The sequence below is a fragment of the Dysidea avara genome, chromosome 5 (genome assembly GCF_963678975.1).
Source record: "Dysidea avara chromosome 5, odDysAvar1.4, whole genome shotgun sequence".
Lineage (NCBI taxonomy): Eukaryota > Metazoa > Porifera > Demospongiae > Dictyoceratida > Dysideidae > Dysidea > Dysidea avara.
This window is the reverse complement of record NC_089276.1, coordinates 31,018,668-31,037,288: the sequence shown is the minus strand read 5'-3', so window position 1 is coordinate 31,037,288 and position 18,621 is coordinate 31,018,668. Positions and strand designations below refer to the sequence as shown.

At 37.9% G+C, this 18,621-nt stretch overlaps 1 protein-coding gene across 1 annotated transcript in view; it reads left to right on the top strand.

Moving 5' to 3' along the window:
* LOC136255498 (uncharacterized) overlaps nucleotides 1-18,621 on the top strand; it is a 52,447-nt gene that overhangs the window by 32,462 nt on the left and 1,364 nt on the right. Inside the window, exons 13-18 of the mRNA XM_066048286.1 lie at nucleotides 2,588-2,683; nucleotides 2,742-2,987; nucleotides 3,034-3,102; nucleotides 3,167-3,214; nucleotides 6,159-6,317; nucleotides 17,775-18,617. Coding sequence (XP_065904358.1) covers nucleotides 2,588-2,683; nucleotides 2,742-2,987; nucleotides 3,034-3,102; nucleotides 3,167-3,214; nucleotides 6,159-6,317; nucleotides 17,775-18,617 — 1,461 coding nt within the window. The remainder of the gene's footprint in view (nucleotides 1-2,587; nucleotides 2,684-2,741; nucleotides 2,988-3,033; nucleotides 3,103-3,166; nucleotides 3,215-6,158; nucleotides 6,318-17,774; nucleotides 18,618-18,621) is intronic.

Sequence of the window (18,621 nt, the reverse complement as noted above, 5' to 3'; positions counted from 1 at the left end):
TTGATAACGAAAACATTATACAGTGGAGCTTCAGTTATCCGGACCCCACTTATCCGGATTCTCGGTTAACCAAACTACAGAAATTACTGCTTTATTAGAGTAGTGACTGTTCTATTAGGGTGGTTGAAAACATTGATATTTTCTTTATGCTTTTAAAAGGTTATTCATACACAGTTTCAGAGATACAGACTTTTCAGACTTATAGACTACCCCTGGTCCCAAGGGGTTGAGGTTCCACTGTAGGCAGTTTAGTCAGATTTTGTTTTGTTTAGTGGATATTATACATTTTGCTGTATTGTGGTTAATCAATTATATTGTGTCATTATGCATCAGACAAAGAAGCTTTAGTGTGTGTGAAGTGCTATAAAGCAACAGAAGTGTCCATGTACAGCTAGATTAAATTCAATTTAATTTCATGTCATATCTACCATAACAACTTGAAATACAGTAAGAACTTGTACTGTGGTCAGTTATAAACCTACAGGAGACAATTAATTATGCTGGCCTTGTGGTGAACAACACATGAGAATGTCTATTAAAGGGACTGTAGATCAACAGTACAGTGGTTGAAGCAAGTCTTAAGTTTACTTCTTGGATGTTTTTGAATATGTTTAACGGTCCAATACAGTAGATGGAGGTAAAGAAATGTGAAGGAAAACAATTGTGATGGCGCCACTGGAAAGATATTAACATAAGCAACCATTTATTGGATGAGCTCAAATACTGGAATTGCCTGCTTTAATTATCGGACGGATGTTATTCTAATAAAAATGGTAGAATTCCGTGGTGCAAAGAAGTGGCATGGTTGACAAAGAGTGTGTTATGTTTGTTAAAGGTTGTAATTCTATTGATAATGGAATGGACAAAGGTTAACAGTTCTTAACTTCCGTACTGTAGATTTGGAGCTGTTTTCAGAAGCAAGTTCCGTCTGGCGCTTTCTCTTCATCACTTTGACAGCCCATGACAGTCTACCGTTAATTTCCACTTTAATGTTAGTCAACAAACAATAAAGGAAACAATCCAAGCGATGATTAAGGTCAGTGGTCACTGAAACTTACAGAGAAAAACACGGTACGGCTAGTGTCAAACTTGCCAGTTGAACTGGCATAACCTAAGATGATATGGTGGGCTGTAATGAAGGCAAAGATTGGTGAGAATGTAGTCCAAATAGTGTACTACCATCTAGCCAACTGTTGAGAAGCGTAGGAAACCTAATATTCATCTCCACGACCAAAGTTCAAGCATGCCACCATGCTTTCCCTACAAAGCATCTAGAAACCACCAAGAGATCAAGAACAGAACCAAGAGAAGGATTTACAATTGGTTAGGATCTGGTTGTTCCACTATTAAATAATGTAGAGCCCTTAAATAACCATTGTGTTATCAAGCAATTTATGTGTGCATTTTTACAACAAAAAATTGTAGCTCATACATTATGTGATCTGATGTGCTGAAATTTTGCATGAATGTCGGTTACACCTTCAGGAGTTTTTTTTCAGATTTTTGTGAGGTTCCAGCGTGAAGCCATGACCAGTAATTGGGCTATTGTCCGATAATTGAAACACACAAGCCTATGGAGTTTCGATGATTGAGCCATTGTTCTAATAAACAGTTACTTCAACTTTTCATGTTTTCAGCTGTTACTGGTCAGGGGAAGCACCTTTGACACCAAACTTGGTACACAGGAAGACGGAAGTCAAGTGGAATTCCTCTGCCAAAAATTGTGCACCAGGAATGTTCTGACGAGAAGGGATGTGTGGCGGGAATAAATGTTCCATTAATTGGTTGCTTACGCTATCCCTGCCAGGTGGAGAAGCAACTTGGAGAGTGTAATAGTGATACCATTGTTTGTTTCATGTTACAGCTTTGTAAACCAACTGAACTAATCTTACTTTAGAGAATGAAGAGTGAGCTTTGATAGCATGAAGCACTACAGTCCAAACTACAGGCAACAATTTTACTATAGAACGTTCCAGCTTGTTATAATCTTGGAACACTATAATATGAAGTTGAAAAGGAGAGCTGGTATTACTACCTGTTCATTAAGCTTTCACTTTTTATATACGTATTCCTTTCCTGTGTAATAACAGTACTTCCAGTTCCTTGTCTTACATCATAATGTGACATAATTAGACTTTTACTTAATAATTACTTTGACTTTAATAGACTTTGACTTTAACTTTGACTTAATTAATCTTAATATCATTTAAAGGTCTTTTTGTGCATTGCATGATACAAACGACCTATATATTCATTCAATAAAATGGCAAGTGAACTTTCCATTTCAGTGGACCTTTAAGGTTCATGTGGATACTATAATAATTTATAATTTCAGTTGATTAAGCACAGCAATTTGCAACGTGTAGAAACTTGGTGGTAATTGGTGTTTATATATGAATGATCGCATGTAGTCAAGTGGAAAAAAATATTTTCAGCTTTTGTATACATTCATGCTTTAATGTATTGTTATGAGTTTGTGAGACTGACAGTTGAAAAACATAATTGAGGCACATGCAGATGTACAGTAGATGGTTTTCCAACACTATACAACGGTTTTCCTATAAAGTGTCTGCTATTATGATTACAGGTACAGTCACACCTTCAGGGAAGAATTGATGAATTAACAGTACAATTACAACAAAAGGATGTACAGCTTGAAAAATCCAAAGAAGCAAATAGGCATGTACGTATTACACCATATGACAGTTAGACAAACATTAATAATGGATATATTGTTGTAGAATATTGAAAAGCAAGACCGCTTGCACAATAAACTAAAAGAAAGTGAACAGATGGGAGAAGAATTTCGTGTTTCTGCTGAAAAATTGGAAAAAAGGTACAACAAATTGCAAGAGGCAAGTGAAAAAATTAGAGAAGAAGTTGAGAAAGAATTTTCAATGAAAACAAAAGGATTACAACAAAGACTTAATGACCATAAAAAAGAAATCAAACACACAATTAAGCAGATCTTTCCTGATACACAAGATGTAAGTAAGCATGTGTTGGTTTTGTTATACTGTAATCATCTTGTAGCTGCCTGTTAGTAAACCATCTATAGTGGAGAATGTGCAACAATTAGAATATGACATAGATGATTTGGAGGTATATGTATACATTTATGCTTTGCAATGATTATAATTTATTTTTTATATTATATGTTTTCTAGAAATTAACTAAGCACCTTTACAAGGCAGAACAAAGCAAGCTGCAACAGGTACTTAGTGTGAATATTGCAGTATATTTTCATTCTCAAAACTAGGGTTGGGAGATATTGAAAATTCCCTCCCATGGTCATTGTGGAGTTCATTATCATGATTATTGCAAATGCCACAGCGTTGAAATAAACTATAGCAAGCAGATCCCAGTTGTTGTGGCTCCTTTGGCACATGCCCAGACTGAATGTTGCTGGGGATCAAGTCACGACTGGGTCTTCTGCATTCTTCAACATTTTAGTTACATGTTTCTGACTCCCTGTATTTACAGGCTTTAGCCTTCTTACAGGTTCCTAGTGGGATAGCATGCACAGACAGAAGTATACACAAAACGTTTACACATTATATTTGCATGAGTGAAGTTTGTTTACTACCACAACTGCAAGGAGTTTGCCTGATTTATGGAGTGCATATAAATCTTGAAGGAGGCATAGATCCTATGTATAGCTAGCAGATAATGCTTACTAATGTGAGGCCAGAATCTTTATCCTACAATCACAGTAGTACTGCATCGGATAAACATGCCTTGCATGTATTCTAATAATTAGTGCATTGTTTCGTGTAGTAGTGTGCATAGGTTAGGCTTGTTTGCTAGTACAAGGAGGCTGAAATACTGATTGACAAGTACAATATGGTGTTGCTAACACATGTAAGTGTGTAGTTGTAGCTGCTGCTGTATTCCAGCTATGGTATTGCAATAACCATTTATACTGGCTGGTATGACAGTTTTTTTTTAAAACAAGGCGGTATCAGTTATTGCCAGCTGTAATATCTATCACCTAATGATTTCCTATTTCAGATTTGCATCATTTTATAGGCCATACTCGTGGACTGTAGTTTTCCACTTTATCTTACAACACTGATTAGACTGTCTCCTACATTAAATATCACTAACACTAAGTTACACAGAAAATCCTAAAAAGTATATCATTGGTAGAGAGCAAAGTTAGAGTATAAAAATCTGTCTGTAATCGTAAAATGTGAGAAATATTGTAGACTTTGCTTCTAAAAGGTCATAAATGCTCCTTCATCTTCAGTGAACATGCCACTTTAGTAGCTGCCAAGTTACAATATTACCATTTTGAATATAAAATTTGTTTATCTACAAATGTAGATTAGTCAGTTTTGCAAAATCAATTCACAAATAAATACAGACATGTTGGGATCTAGTATTTAGTGAATTTCATGAATTGGGTATGCAGCATATAATAAAGTTTTTGGAGGAACCACTCAAACACTGCTAGCATAAATGTAATAAAAGATTGTAAGAACAAAAACTTACTGTAATAAAAGAGTCACCCAAGCAATGGAAATTTGGCTGGAAATAATGTCCTTTCAAAACAGCACCAAAGGCCAAATAAATGGTTGACTGCTTATTCTATCAATAGTCACTGTCATTGGTTGCTATATTGGTGATTGTACATTCAAGCCAACCAAGGGAGTTACCACGAATGTATCAATGCAATCCCTTTGCTGTACAATTCAATGAAAAGTTTGGTCCCTTGGTCCTTGTTCCCACTAGCTACAGTGTATACCAACCCCATAATAGCACCTGTAATATTGCCTCTACTTATTGAAGAAGTCCTATCATAGAGTTTGACTGTGCTAGTGAATACCTAATTACAGACAGTGTTATGAGCCATTTGTGTCCATGCAATGTATAAATATATTCAGGCAAGTGTCCTGATGTTTAAGAATTCTTATTGGGAGCGCTTCCCAAATGTTACATATGTGACCGCTCTATTAAAATATCTTGATCTTATGTTACAGTTTATACTTGCTAGTATGTACAGTTGCAGAAGAAATACTTACAATTTCTTTTATCGCTCTAAAGCCAGGGAAATATTTAGGGAATAGTCAGTGAAGAAAAGAAAATTTCCAAAAAGAATATTTGGAATAATACGTATGTGCATCCCTACATATGAATGGTGTATGTGTACTGCATGTCAGTGATGAATGAAAAAAAAGTCATTTTAAAAAGCACTGTGCAACTGAACTATGTATTATTGAATTTGCATATCCATGAACTGCAAAATGCTGAACTCAAATTTATCCTTTCACAACCTTGACAATAACAAAAACCATGTTGAAACAACTTCCACTTTATCCTCATTAATGTCATAAGAGGGGGAAGGTTACATAAACTAAAAAGAAAAATGGTGATTTGCCGAATCACAACTTCATGAGCCTATTGGTGATAAGTTTGTCAAAACTCAGATACAGCGGAACCTCGATTATCCAAACTAATTGGGGGGAAAGCGTGTTCATATAATTGAAAAGTACGTAAAATCGAACTTCCACACATTTATGTACAGAGCTTTGCTTAACTACTCTAATAAAGCATACACTTGTTGACAAAATACCCTAATTGAGCAGTCAATTTGGTGTTTGGATAATCGAGAGTTTGGTTAATCAGTGTTTGGATAATCGAGGTTCCACTGTATGTATTTGCTTACTATGTTACTATGCATTTATGTACTCCATGTAGTCTATAACATTAACAACATACTGTAGTTTTTGGCTGACAAATGTTAGTAAAGCCTGTAGTAAAATAGTCATCTATACAACTACATTTTATACAGCAAAGCTCACTTACCCAGTGCACTGTCTCAACCCCCATAATTTCTTACGTACAATATGTGCTGCTATTAAGCTCTTATACCATAGAAACATTCACATACATACACAGTAGCTTCAGGGGCAGCTGCATACAGTATGTGCACCTAGTGTAATAGCAGTTGTAATGTTGTGTATGGGTTCTTGTTCAATCTATAACATGCAGTGTAGTAGTTCTAGTGTATCCACCCATCTACGTAATTAATATTTTACACTGTATATATGGAGTGGTTTTGATATTTAAAATTCCTACTTGTTAGTGTGACCCTTACATACATACTTGTACGTATGAGCACTTCTAAATTTGATTTCTGTATATGTACATCACAGATGCAGGTGCAGTTTCAGGAAGAAGTTGAAGAATTAGATTTAAAGTTGAGAATGAAAGACGAAGAGCTGAAGAAATCAAAAGAAGATATTCGACAGCTTTTAAAAAGGATTGCTAAAACGAAAGAAGCAAAGCTGCCATATGTTGATGACAGCAACTTGGTAAGTGTGTATATAGTTTACACCAATTATACAACCAAGTGCTAAGAATAGTGAGAAATAATGAACGAGATAATAAAATAATAAATGCAGGAGTGTACTGAGGGGGGTTTCCAGGGGTTTCAGGAAACCCCTTTGGATTTTACACACTACTTGAAACATTAAGAAATTGAAACTTGAGGTTTCCAGAATCTGGAATCTATCATGGAACAGGACATATTTCAAACTTTCATTTCAATTGAATAATAGTTTCTCACATGATAGCAGCACTTATAGCATTGTTCTGAATTATGATTTTGGTGAAAAGATCGAGATACTCTAATAAAGCAGTCAGGCAATATGAACTACTCTAATATAACAGTCACTTAGCTGTAGTGGGAACCCCTTTTCAAAATTCCTGCATACACCCCTGAAATGAGATGCATAATTAATGAACTATGTATTCAAAAGCCACAAGATGTACAAACTATGGAATAGGATTGCAGAGGAAAAATTATACAAATATACATTTTTGTGCCCATGGTTTAAGATACGCTCTGTTTGATATAACACCCATCATACAGTAGTGACTGCCTGATATGTTATTAAGGTGATTAGAACCTTCTTTGTAACCTTTCTGTTAAATACATACGTACTTATTCATTTCACAAGTGTTCTGACAGATAGTTTTGATTCCAAGTGGCAGTCTTTAAGTTTCCATCCCGCAAAGCGAATGAAACGGCAATGGGCTTTGGAGTGAAAATGTGTAGAAGGTGTGCCTATTCATCTCTGAAGGTCAAGCTATGCCACCGGTTAACAAGGAAAATTTGAAATTGCACTAGCTAGTAGGGATCATTGCAATAAAAGGTGCTTAAGGCTGTAGCCAATTACATGCACGTTGGTTACAGATTGAAGCTTACTCTTAGTCTTGCTGATGAATTATGTATGGTCACTATCTAGCACAAAATTTGAGTATTTTGCATACTTTAAAAGCTGTTCTAAGAATGTCATAGCTAGCAGAGCTGACCTTACCAATAGGCTGAGTAGCCAGCCTGCCTAGGGCCTCAGGGCAAAAGGGGCCTCCAAGCTTACGGTAACAAGTTTATGGAATACCGTAAACTCGCATTCTTTTCCTGTGATTTTATTGTTATAGCCAGCTACGTTACGATTTATATCATCTACTACACCCAGAAATTAATGCTATCCAGTGTTTTTGTATTATTGAAGCATTTAGTGAAGTAATATTGTACAGCGAAGCAGCATTGTTTCGTCTGAATTTACCAATGCCTTTCTCGCCAAAAACCAGACCAAGCAAGGGCTATTTTCACTGAATCAATTCTTCAACTATTAAAGTGAAGAAATAGAGAGGAACTGATGGAGGCATTTTAGCGTACACCGTATACTTACGACAAACGGCTTAAACAATTTTATTGTACTACAAAAGTAGTCGTACAAACATTCACAACAAAACACTGACTTTTTGCACAAAAACTCTTCATTATATAAGCCCTAGAGTATGTCCATAGTTAATCTTCAACCATGCAACTTAATTGACAACCTACATGGTACTTCAGATTTTTGGTGAGGAAAGTTTCCATTCAATTTTTCCCCTTAAGCAAATAACACTACGCATGCATAATTAACCTTGCGCAATCTTCTTCTGGTATAGTTGCTAAGTGAATATTAATAAAGTTGTCAGTGAAGTTGTTGTTATTATTAGCAAAGTTGTCCCTAGTAGACGTCATACTCCCGTTTCACTGTAAACACCTGCTTTGGAGATAATGTGCTGTAGTCGCAGGTAAATAAATCTTTATAAATTACAAGTGGTATTATACACAATAAAACAATACAGCTTTCATGGGGAACAAAAAGAATGGGAGAAATTCACACATTTGTAGAGGCAAGTTTGTGAAACAGAAAGTGAAAAGGAGGCACTCTGTAAAAACAACAACACCAAATGAAGTAACACTAGATGGAGCTCCAGGACCATGTGCAGGATTTTACCAACCATGTCTCTTCCCTCTGTAAACAAACCATCAACACAACATAATATAGTTGTGAAAAAAAACAAAAGAAGGAAGGATTACCTTCAATACTTACATCTTGCTGTACAAGTTGCAACACTGATTTTCACCTGACGACATCAAGAAAAGGGTTTTGTACCGCCTGTCGAAGTTACAGCAGGTTTTAGACCATTTTGCGGTGGCCAAAAGGACTTCATAATGCCATAGTCATGTTTCAGCCTGGCGTAGGCTGGAACTTTGTTGATCATGCCCTGCTAATGCTACTAAAGAATAGATTCCACAATTTACGTTGCCGTAATGTGCAACGAGCTTTGCGAAAACTGACAAAAAGATTTTTGCATGCTCATACAATCGGTTCTCTAGTGCCACTGTTCAATCTCCAATGGCCATACAGACCAGCATGTAGATAGAGGAAGAGCTGGTCTACAGTCTGGTTGTGTTCACTTTAGCGTAGTTCTCCAAATCTGTTTATAACTGAATTTTAAAAATATCCTTCAAACCGGAAATTGTGAGGTAACCACCACCTTAACTGGTAGGTCATACTGGGAGAGTAACTAAGCAGCAGTGTGGGGCCACCACGGGTGGTGGACATGCTACACTAACTGAGACTATAGCCATACTAGGAATACCAATTATGACAAAAAAAAATCATTCATGGCTGCTGCGAAAAGAATTGGCGAGTGGTGGTGGGAGCTTCTTCAAGAATCCATGAAGGTGGCTAATCAGGAAGAGAGAGCTATTGCCATCTCTAAAGGGAGGTACCATCAAGGAGTTCCTGCCATCACAGTTATTGTTGATGGTGGCTGGAGCAAAAGGTGCCACAGACATTCATACAATGCAAAGTCAGGTGTGGAGATCATTATTGGGAAGGATACTGGAAAAAATTTATTTATGGGTGTCAGAAACAAACACTGTGCTGTGTGTAGTAAGGCAGGAAATGATACCCACTCTTGACCACACATGTTATTTGAACTGGAAGGGTTCATGGAAGCAGATATAAGTCTAGAGGGATTCAAAAAATGTATGGAGCAGCATGGAGTCAGGTACACAGAATTTATAGGCAATGAGGACAGTTCAGTATACCCCACACTTATTTCCAACCTACCATGGGGATATGCTGTTGAGAAAGTCGGGTGTGCTAACCATGCCATTAAGTGTTTTCAGGGTCATCTGGAGAACTTGGTGCAGAGTAATCCCAGCTACAAGGGAAGAGGAAAACTCACTGAAAACATGAGAAAAGACTTACAAAAGCTGCTCGTAGTGCCATTATTATGAGACGTCAAGAGCCAGACACACGTGTAGTGATCCATATGCTGCAACATGTCTTGATGAATGGCCCATTACACTGCTTTGGATACCACACAAGATGTAGTGCTGAGTTCTGCAAAGAAAGCTGCCAACAGTAGTACAGCACCTGATACCTCCTTAACTGATCAATTGCATGACCCAGTTGACTTGTTATCAGCACAGCTCAGCTGATTATCACTATCACCACAGCTCAACTCTGTACCACAGTCCAGTTCCATACTACAGCAAAGCTCCATACCACTCTGTACACCAGTTGACAATGGAACAATTAGAGGGTGAACACTTAGAAGATATACAAAATGTTATGAGTGCACAAGAAACAGCTTGGGTAGGTGCTACCAGTTGTGAAGACCTTGATCATATTTGAGATATACCTGATGTTGTTCCTCTCCAGGGAGTATAGTGAAGGCATGATTTTTAATATTCAGCATATCGTCAGCAGATTAGATAGCAAAGGTCCCCAGCTAATAGATATAATATGTAATATGATATAGTGTACATGTGTATTTGTTACCATTCATTTTGAAACAGCTAACTTCACAACAAATCTTGCAGAAATCTGGATGCATATTCAATCCAGATTTGATGGGGGGAAACAAATGAACAGAAGTCAAAGTGGGTCATAGCAAGCTTGCTGTGCTGGAGCTTGCAATGAAGGACCAGCATGGGGACCACAATTTTGGGAGAGGGCCTTATCTGCACAACCCTCGAATGTATGTAAGAAAACTTCTGCTACAGCAGTGATCAAGACAGAACGAGACAGAAAGTGAAAAGCCACCCAGAAAGCTAAGCTTCAGAGGAACAAAAAGTCATCTATCCTTTGCAGGCAACAGCTTATCTTCCAGGCGAACATATTCAAGGTACAGTTTGTACTTGTAAGGTACAGTTTTAAATATTTTGGCATAGGTGTGATGGTGGACCAGACGCCTTAGATGTTTCAAGCAGCATACCTCCTCAGCAGCTTTAAGAGTTAGCAAGCACCTTCTACAAAACTAAGGTTGTGGTCAGCTTGCTTAATTGCTGTGTTGGAGACAACACAACATGGCTGTAGTGATGCACCCGCATATGTACAGTGGATAGAACAAAGTAAAAAAATTCTAATATTGGAACAACTGCTAAGCAATGCACTACAACACCAGTGGGCCATGAACTTCTCTATACATTATTTCGTGGAAATAGAGCCACTAAGTGGGGCTTAGATCAAGAGGAGGCCAGTTGTCAACAATATTTGGGTTGGTTGCATACACAGCGACATTCTTATCTAATCAAAAACAGCTAAGCTGTAAAAAACGGTGCGGCCCCAAAAAGGCCATGGTGAAAAAAGATGTGAAATCCAAGGTGGCGGCCAAGAAATGGCTGTGATGGTAGGTTAATGGTAAAAAATTTAATAACGACAATTCAGGTGAATTTGGTCTTGGCACAAAATTCACCTGAATTGTCGTTATTAAAATTTTTACCATTAACCTACCATCACAGCCATTTCTTGGCCACCACCTTGGATTTCACATCTTTTTTCACCATGGCCTTTTTGGGGCCGCACCTTTTTTTACAGCTTAGCTGTTTTTGATTAGATTTCACTTCTTTTTGTGTTTGTATACCCCATGCAAGGGCCGGCTTTAGGGATTTTCTTTTCTTTACCACAGGAAGAAGAAAAGATGAAGCAGATGTTAAATACTTTAAATATTTCTGATTTTATCAGTAAATGTACAAATTATATATATATATATATATAATACATATATTTATTACAGAACACTCTACACGGTGGTTTCTTTATAACTGAACACTCTACAAAGTGACTTCTTGTAGCTGATATTTCTACAGGGTGATTTGTTTGTAGCTGAACTCTCTACATGATGGTTTCTTCGCAGCTGAACTCTCTACATGGTGGTTTCTTTGCAACTGAACTCTCTACAAGGTGGCTTCTTCTAGCTGATATTTCTACAGGAATTGTTTGTACTGTAGCTGAACTCTCTACATGATGGTTTCTTTGCAGCTGAACTCTCTACAAGGTAATTTCTTCTAGCTGATGTCTCTACAGGGTCACTTGTTTGTAGTTGAACTCTCTACATGATGGTTTCTTTGTAGCTGAACTCTCCATATACAAAGTAACTTATTCTAGCTGATGTCTCTACAGGGTCACTAGTTTGTAGCTGAACTCTCTACATGGTGGTTTCTTTGTAACTGAACTCTCTACAAGGTGACTTCTTCTAGCTAATCTTTCTACAAGGTGATTTGTTTATAGTTGAACTCTCTACATGATGGTTTCTTTGCAGCTGAACTCTCTACAAGGTGACTTCTTCTAGCTGATCTTTCTACAGGGTGATTTGTTTGCAGCTGAACTCTCTACAAAGAACTTCTTCAAACTGATCTCTGTACAGGGTGAATTGTTTGTAGCTGAACTCTCTACAAGGTAACTTCTTCTAGCTGATCTCTATACAGAGTGACTTGTTTGTAGCTGAACTCTCTACATGATGGTTTCTTTGTAGCTGAATTCTCTAAAAAGTAACTTCTTCTAGCTGATCTTTCTACAGGGCGATTGTTTGCAGCTGAATTCTCCACAAGGTAATTTGGTTGCAACTGAATTCTCTACACGGTGATTTCTTGTAGCTGAGCTCTCTACAAGGTGATTTGTTTGTAGCTGAACTCTCTACATGGTGGTTTATTTGTAACTGAACTCTCTACAAGGTGACTTCTTCTAGCTGATCTTTCTACAGGGTGATTTGTTTGCAGCTGAACTCTCTACAAAGAACTTCTTCAAACTGATCTCTGTACAGGGTGAATTGTTTGTAGCTGAACTCTCTACAAGGTAACATCTTCTAGCTGATCTCTATACAGAGTGACTTGTTTGTAGCTGAACTCTCTACATGATGGTTTCTTTGTAGCTGAATTCTCTAAAAAGTAACTTCTTCTAGCTGATCTTTCTACAGGGCGATTTGTTTGCAGCTGAATTCTCCACAAGGTAATTTGGTTGCAACTGAATTCTCTACACGGTGATTTCTTGTAGCTGAGCTCTCTACAAGGTGACTTCTTCTAGCTGAACTCTCTACAGAGTGATCTTTTCGTAGCTGAAACTCTCTACAGGGTGATTTGTTTGCAGCTGAACTCTCTACATGATGGATTCTTTGTAGCTGAACTCTCTACAAGGTGACTTCTTCTTGCTGAACTCTCTACAGGGTGAATTGTTTGTAGCTGATCTCTCTACATGATAGTTTCTTTGTAGTTGAACTCTCTACAAGGTAACTTTTTCTAGCTGATCTTTCTACAGAGCAATTTGTTTGTAGCTGATTTCTCTACAGGATGATTTGTTTGCAGCTGAACTCTCTACATGGTGGTTTCTTTGTAGCTGAACTCTCTACAAGGTGACTTCTTCTAGCTGAACTCTCTACAGGGTGATCTTTTTGTAGATGATCTCTCTACAGAGTGATTTGTTTGCAGCTGACCTCTCTACATGATGGTTTCTTTGTAGCTGAACGCTCTACAAGGTAACCTCTTCTAGCTGATCTCTCTACAGGGTGAACTGTTTGTAGCCGAACTCTCTGCAGGGTGATTTAAGTGCTCTACAGGGTGATTTCTTTGCAGCTGAACTCTCTACACGATGGTTTATTTGTAACTGAACTCTCTACAAGGTTACTTCTTCTAGCTGATCTTTCTACAAGGCGGTTTGTTTGTAGCTGAATTCTCTACAAGGTGATTTATTTGCAGCTGAACTCTCTATAGGGTGAATTCTTCTAGCTGAACTCTCTACAGGGTGATCTTTTTGTAGCTGAACTCTCTCCAGGGTGATTTTTTTTCAGCGAACTCTCTACATGATGGTTTCTTTGTAGCTGAACTCTCTACAAGGTGACTTCTTCTAGCTGATCTCTCTACAGGGTGATTTGTTTGCAGCTGAACTCTCTACATGGTGCATAGTTTCTTTGTAACTGTACTCTCTACAAGGTGACTTCTTCTAGCTGATCTCTCTACAGGGTGATTTGTTTCTAGGTGAACTCTCTACAGGGTAACTTGCCTGTAGCTGAATTGTCTATCAGATTAACTGGTTGTAGCTGAATTCCCTACAGAATAACTTGCAATGTAATATAATTCTTTGATGGAGTAAGTTATAAACGTGGCCGAATGCTGTATTAGGGTGACTGTTCTATTAGAGTATCTCGATCTCGCATTTGCAACACGTAGTTGGCTTTCGAATCATGACTCAGTGGTTTGTAATCTGATTCTTCTGTACTACTGCAAGGACTTTTATGGTGATTATTCCAGCTACACACCGATTTTCAGCTCATTGCTCTAAGCGGTTTGCCTGGTAGGCGTGAAAATTAATAGTTTTTTTATTCATAAAAATCGATTGCGTAATTGTGACACAGGTTGGGTTTTGTGTCATATCTCCATGGTCTTTACCTCGATTCTCTTCAAACCACAAAAAGGCACTCCTACGATGGTTACTCCATCTACATATCAATTTTCAACTCATTCCTCCAAGTGGTTTACCCTGTAGGTGTGACAGACCTTCGACTTTATTTTACGCACATAATCGGTCGTAACTCCGTGAATGTTCATCGGATTCCTACCAAAGTTGGTACTGAGATCCGCATTAATGAGCCCTTCAAGTGTGCTAAATTTCAGTCCGATTGGAGCACGCATTCGTGTTTTATGGCGGATTTTGCGAAGTGTGCGAAATGAAGAAGTAGAAAAAGAAGAAAAAAACGAAGAAATTAATACGAAATTTTGTTCGCTCGTATCTCGGAAATTGCTGGACCGATTTTTTTCAAATTTGGTATGTAGACTCCCATAACTGGCCGGCACATCTGTAGCAAATTTGGTTCCAATCGGATAAGGGGTCACAGAGCTACATAGGTGTGAAAATTGCGTTTTCTTTCTTCCTGTCAATATACTCACGGTGTGGCGCGCCGGCTTCTTGGGCCGCACGTAATGCAACAGTAAATATCAACTGTGATCTAGTCGTTTCAACAACTCACCCTTGACTTGCTGATACCCCTGATGGCTGGGTTGAGGACCCACTGGCATCATCATCTCGTGGTCTTGTAGAATTTAAAAACCCACACAGCTACAAGGACCTTACAATTAATGATGCCATTCAAACAAAGAAATGTACCTGTCTTCAAATCACTAATGCCACTGTGTCACTGAAACCATTACACAATTACTACTATCAAATCCAGTTTGCTATGTTTTGTACTAACACCAATGTTGTGACTTTCATTTTTGTACTCTGGTTGATGCACACTTCGAGCGCATTCCATACAATGAAGAGTACTGTTTGTCCGTCCTTTCCAAGCTCAAAAGTTTTTATTTCTGTGCAGTTTTACCTGAACTTACTGACCAACATGATCCCATATGAGAAGTGAAAGACTGGATTCCAGATAAAGACACCTGAATGCACCACGTAGAAACTCTGACATCTTCATAAACTCTAGTCTTGTACAGTATATAGAACATTTAATCAACTTCTATGATAGTCATAATACTAACTCAGAATTCAGTAGTTTCCTCCTGCTTTGACTATTGACATAAGTGCTTCTGGCGAGTGCCTGTTTACATGCAATTTTACGTAATTTAATTTTGTGCAAACACTCAAGATGGTGCACAATTAGACATTTCCATGAAAGGCTTTTGGAGCAGCCGTTATGAAAAATGTTTTACTGACATCAGAGTCTTCAACCCACTTGCCCCATCCAACAGTGGATCCAGCATTCAATCTTGCTATAGAAGACACGAGTCTGCTAAAAAGAGAGGTTATGAGTCACACATCTGCGAAGTGGAGCACAGTATTTTCACACCTTTAGTGTTCTCTGCAACCGGAGGAATGGGTCATGAAGCTACCATATTTTACAAGACACTAGCTAGCCTGTTTGTCTGAGAAATGGAAGGAACCTTATGCATCAGTATTGGTTTGAGTCAGGTGCCGACTATCTTTTTGCTTACTTCGATCAGCCATACAATGTATCAGAGGAGCCCGGTATTCACAAGGCCACTACATAAAGTGTGCTCCAGTTGACCTGATCCAAGTTTTCAATGTAATTGTGTATGTTTGTATTTGTAACCTTTTAAGAAATGAATTTTCCTTAAATTTGAAAAAAATAATTGTGCCAATATTACAGATATTCACAGAATATTTGGGTATCCCGTAACCTTAAAAACTTTTAAACTGACTATTATGTGTTAATACTGTTAAAATGCTATTCATAGAGCCAATTGCATTCATACTTCCTTTTATGCAGCCATAATACTGTATGTTGTGGTAAACACTTCTAAGAATTTGCATGAATACCATCTACTTATATAGCCATAATATCCATGTGTATTTGTTTTTTGCCAATTAAGTAGGGGCCTCCAAATTTTATTTTGCCTAGGGCCTCAAGGATGCCCTGCTAGCTAGTTAATTATACACTATACTGCTGTTCCTGCAACATATTTTTCTAGTCTAATGCTACAGAAGTAGAAACAAGCATTACATAAAAATGACTTAGTACAGTTTTTCAATCTCTAACTCATCCATACTTGTACACAACTCCAGCCTGACTCTGAGATATGGTTTAATTCAGCTACCAATTCATCTTACACTCTTCATCCACGTGGTAGATGTTTCATCCTCAACAAAAGACTCCTATTCAGTAATTCTGTAAAAGCACACTCTTTTTGACACAGCCTCCATCTTTTCTTTCCTTACAGTCACTTACCCTAATATAGCAGTCAGTATAGTATTGTAAACTCACGTTTACAGTTAATTTCATGTGGACTGACTACTTTTTTTTTCATTGGGTCATAAAAATGGTTTGGTCCCATACTTGTTCTTACACACTCCCAAACATAATAATTCATTTTGTCATCATTACTCCTGAATCGCTTGTTACTACATTATTGAGAGTAGCAATGTATGTTTGCAGCTGTGTAAAACATTATGGAATGTCATTGTGGAAGTTAGTTGTTGTTTAAACTCAGTTGTCTCAAACCCAGAAATATATTGTAGTTCAAGGTACGAACCATTTGCCTCCAGAATTGAATGTCTTATACTAACTTTTATGATGTCAGTAATACTTTAACTGTTGAATGATTTTCTTTGTATGTAGTTAACTCTTATATGTATGTATGTGTGTATTGTACTGCTATTGAGGCAGCATAGCCCTAGAGCATTGGCCTGGTAACCAAACGGTTCCAGGTTCGATGCTAAGTTATGCAAATTTGTTATTGTTTCCTTGAGCGAGAAACTTTACTCACTTTGCTCCAGTCTACCCAGGCTGTATATTGGGGACCTGGTGGCCTGGTATCAACTGGGGAAGCAAATGCTCCAACTGTCCTTGTCTTGTTTAGCAGTGTTGGGGTCGTTGTGGAACTTTGGGTTCCATAACCTTTCTCCATGAGACCTGGACAGTCCTGCTGCAGGTTACTAGCTCTGCCCCAGGAGGATTTGCCTGCACAAGACACAAGTGCCTGAGTGGTGCACAAGCATCCCAGTGCTGGTTCACTGGGCGGAAATAACCATGTCTCACATTGCTGCCATAGGCTTTACTTAGACCTTGTACTACTATTGTGCTGGTATGCTCAGATCTCTGCTGATCATTGAGAGGCAAAATCATTGATCTATCTGTTTATGAAACATGAGTGCATAAAACTACCTTGTGAGTATGGCATGACGGAACAGTGTTGTCACCTACTGTAACTAACTACGTACATTCTAAGTTAACATCTAATTTGATTGAAAATTATTTTGTTATTTTTCTTGTGAATATCAATATCAGCTGTGCTGTCTTTTCAGCAAATAAATAAGAAAGGATCATGTTTCTTCTCCAACCACGATAAGGATCATCAGAAAAAGTGCCAGCACTCAAACCAGACCAGACTCTATTTCCCCAATCCAAAGAAAAAGAATAGTCGAGCCACACAAGACTAATGTACAAATTGTTGATTTAGAAGTATTGTAATTACATACTAATACTGTTATAGTTCTGTTGTTACTGTACATACTGTAATGCACCACAGGAAATAGCTACTATATGTATTATTCTCTTGAACATGCAGTGTGCTGTTTATGCCATGCCCTGCTTATATATTATCCCATTGGTGTATATGTACATACTTGGTTGTGTGTGCATGACACAGTCCTAGTAAAAATAGTATTTATTTATTTATACAGGATTATTTCCCAGTAAAGTACAGTCTACTTGGTGGTGGTAGTTATGGTGAGGTTTACAGAGTTCATTACAAGGATGGCTTGTATGCTGGCAAGGCACTCCATGCCAGACTATTACCAGGATATCCTAATCTATCAAAAGAAGACTTGTCCAAGCTATTAAAACAGTTTTCTACTAAATGTGGTTCTATAGCTGGTAATTTCTCTAATCCTAATGTTGAACAGTTCACTGATGTTGTTCGCATGTCAGCTGATGGTCATCTAATGATAATCACTGAGTTGCTTAATGAGTCGCTCACTAGCTATTTGAATTACACTAGCAAGTCTATCTATACTGATCAAAAACTGATGTTGTGTCTTGATATGGCTCAAGGAGTACATTACCTTCATTCCCAATCACTGGTACACAGAAATCTACATGGTGGTAATGTGTTGATGACCAGTGGTGGTCATGCCAAGATTGCTGATTATCTGTGTCCTCTAATACTCAGTGATGTCGTGGGTAACTCATCAGGTTATGTGCCACCTGAGGTGCTACAAAACAAGCCTTATTCCAACCAATCAAATGTGTTCTCACTAGGAGTGCTATTTCTTCAGGTTATCACAAGGTCTCCTCCTCGACCCAGCACTGATGTTAGTACACGATCAGAGGTGGAACGACGTAGAAATGACCTTGATAGTGTTCCTAATGTACACCCATTGTTGTCCTATATTACAAAATGCCTCAATGATAATGTAGTGGCTAGACCACAGACAAGAAAGCTGTGTGACCACATCAACCAACTGATTACCCAAACAAATCATCCTAAGATGATGGCTTATAAGCTATTGTACACTGATGAACATGTAA